Consider the following 3,375-nt stretch of genomic DNA (forward strand, 5'->3'; position numbering starts at 1 on the left):
GTACCGTGTAATATTTGTATTACAAATATTACATTTTCGAATGTAATTTTTTAACTTCCCTTTAATAATTGTAGTCAAATCAAAACTAAAAAGTTTATATGTAGCCCATCAGCCACCTGTGCTGATGGGCCAGCCTCTTTATCTTAAACTCCTGCCTTCAAACCTCTACTTTTTATCCCATAACTTCACTTTCAGCTTCCAGCTACTTTCACTTGATTGGAGACTGGAACAGGAGAAAGACATGGAGAAATATTCAACATGGTGTTTAATAAAACATTTTTGTGTCTTGTTTTCAGAGTTGTTTGCTGAGAAAAGATGGCAACACTGGGAATTTGGACAGCAGTCTTACTATTACTTGGATTGTGTACTTCACCATCACTGGGGGATGAAGAGGTGATGGGTGCATAGTTTAGGGATTGCTGTATTGGTGCACAGGGACATTTAAACAACACAAATACTGACAATCAGTAACACGTTTCTTTTGGGTTTTTGTTTAGGACTGTTACCCACTGGATATGGCTCCAAACTCTGTTGATGACATGTATGATGGCTGTGAACGTGAGATGAAAAGAATAATAGAGCCTCTGCTAAATGAGGAGCAGCGAGAGGAATTCAAAGATGCCTGGAGTGCAGCACAGAACTACTATAAGAGGAAGATTGTACACTACATCTTGTATAAATTGAAGTCATTACTGTTAAATACCCCAAGTCTGAAGAAAAAACAAATCATGGCTATTCATGCTTATACCCTCGAGACACCAGCATTATACAGTAAATTCAATGAGGCAGTCCGAACGCAAAAACCTGATTATAACACAGAAAATTTTAAATATCATGCAGTGCATTTCTTCCTCACAATGGCCCTGCGCTCTCTCAACCACAACTCCAATTGTGTCACCAGTTACCGGAGAACCGACTGTAACTTTGAAACGGCCGTCAACAGTGAGATTCGCTTTGGTGCTTTCACCTCAAGCACAGAGGGCTCTCATCCTCCTGTTGCATTTGGTAAAAAATCATGCTTTGAGATTTACACCTGCTTTGGAGCAGGCATCTCAAAGTTCTCAGAGTTTCCAGCAGAAAAAGAGATTCTGATTCCTCCATATGAAGTTTTTATAGTGAAAGACATACAGAAAAGATCTGCACCAAATTCACTTTGGTGTGATGTTGTCTATAAACTCGAGAGCACAAAAAAAACACGTTCCGAATTAAACTGTGCCCTCACCAAAAACCCATCGGCAGGTTATTAGTGAAATATAAGTGATAAAAGCCGCGCTATGCAGAGCTGGACATTAATTGAGATTCTTTTTAAAGATATACACTTCCAAGCTTATTTTTTTACACAGCAAACTAATTAAACCATTAGTAATTAGTATCATAACAAACATACAGGAATGAGTGTTTACATTTACAATCACTATTATTTAACATTTTAAATTAGAAATTTTATAAAAGGGACAGGACACATTTGAAGGGTTTATTAGATTGTGCAGCAACCGTTCACTTTTCTGTTGCTTTTCTGTTCCATAAACAAGAATCCTGAACCCACGCTTCTGCGCTTTTTATACATCACAGCAAATTGAAACTCAGTTAAGTACTGTGTGTATGGATTTAATGAGAAATAAATCATAAAAGTATTACTTGAATCTCTCAATACTTACGCAAACTGAAAAACAAATGCCTGTGAGTTATCTGTTATTTTCCCAATAACTGCTTTCAACAGGTCCAGCAACTTGTAGCTTCATGTAATATCTAACATACTGGATTTGAATCTGACTGCATGGCAGGATTGTATTGGATTGATGTGATTTTAATTTGAATCAAAATCTATTCAGTGTGATTAAATATGAATTTGATCTTTATCTTGATCTTGTAAAGTGAGACGACCTTTGTTGTACAATTGTGTTTCATGGCTGGAATACATTTTTCTCTACAGTTATAATATTCACTAATTGACTTTGCTGTTTTAATAAAAATCACAACAACATGCATGAGCCTTGCTGGATGTGTGTTAAGTTTAAGATAATTTATTTTCATTAGAACTTCATCTGGTTCAGTTTTAGAAAATGCAAATGCTCCTGAGGTTATACCTTCATGCAGATTACACAATTGTTTTAAATGTGTTGTTTGAGCTCATATTCAAACAACACAGGCCATTTCCTATGATGACTTGGTTACGGTCCAGCCAGTCTTTTACACCTATTCTGAGGATCATCAGAGAGCAACTCGATCTCGTGCTGCCTCTTTAAGCACCATTGAGACACTTCATACCCCGCCCCCTGCAGGTCGCAGAGTGTTCCATTCCACCTTGTTTGGCAATTTTTGTAGTATGCTGGGGGAAGGTGGGATTTCATGATCAAAAACATTAAAACCATTTCACAAAACAAAGTCAAAGATCTTTTAATTGTTCCACAAATGTTCAAAACATTTTAAAAGAAGCTGAATCATCACATTTGATTGTAAAAGTTTAAATAACATGTTTCAAAGCTACTGCACTTCACATGCAGCTGTAAAAAGTATTTGTTGCATCATTTGGTTCAAATAAATGTTGCCACAAAACAAATATGCCTACTTGATCGTATGTTATTTTAGTTTAGCGGTTTGTTTATGGACTGTAGGACTATTGAACCTGAATGGTTTTAAGGTGTTTTCATTTTCTCTGTAAAGTGAGTGCTCACGGATTTTGAAGTTGTTGTTTTATCATGGCTATGTATGTCAAGCCCTCTCAGGATGTGGTCTGTACAAGCTATTAGTGGAGGAAGTGTCTTGACAATAATTTGGAACTAGTAAATTGGTCCAGTAAATGTAGTCCTCTTTGATAATCGTTTCATCTCATTAATCACAGTACAGAAAATGTTAGTTACAATTATTTATTATCAAACAGCAGTCGATAAGAAACAACTTCTAATGGAAGGCTGCAAAGCTTAGCTAGACTCGAACTGGAAGCTTGTCATAAACAGAAGATTAAAATAACTACAGCTTATAAATTTTAAAGGCTTTAATTAAAGAGCTTAGCTTTAGAAAAATCGACTTTGCAACTACATTAGATTTGTTGATTCGGGACATTTCTCCAAAGTACTCATGGTGATGATGACAGTATGCCCAACTTAACAGCAACAATATTATATATATATATATATATATATATATATATATATATATATATATATATATATATATATATATATTTATAAACCGAATAGCGGTTATTATATTTGCAGTATAACAGGAATTAAAATTTACAAATTCCAAAATGCCAGCTAAAAACCATATTGTAGGTATGCGAGTATCACTCATTACACTTCTCCAGACATTTCTTTTTTTTGGGGGGGATTTTTCACAGCTCTAGTGGTTCACTTTTTCTGAAAGTAGGCTGAC

General features: G+C 35.4%; 1 protein-coding gene across 1 annotated transcript; it reads left to right on the forward strand.

Moving 5' to 3' along the window:
• The first annotated feature begins 396 nt into the window (after nucleotides 1-396).
• On the forward strand, nucleotides 397-1,865 carry LOC105934254 (ecto-ADP-ribosyltransferase 5). Its single transcript, XM_036145855.1, has 2 exons — nucleotides 397-402; nucleotides 498-1,865. Exons 1-2 carry the CDS (start codon nucleotides 397-399, stop codon nucleotides 1,245-1,247), a joined length of 756 nt encoding a protein of 251 aa, XP_036001748.1. The 3' UTR covers nucleotides 1,248-1,865.
• The last annotated feature ends 1,510 nt before the right edge of the window (nucleotides 1,866-3,375 follow it).

The sequence above is a fragment of the Fundulus heteroclitus genome, chromosome 13, assembly GCF_011125445.2.
Source record: "Fundulus heteroclitus isolate FHET01 chromosome 13, MU-UCD_Fhet_4.1, whole genome shotgun sequence".
Taxonomy (NCBI): Eukaryota; Metazoa; Chordata; class Actinopteri; order Cyprinodontiformes; family Fundulidae; genus Fundulus; species Fundulus heteroclitus.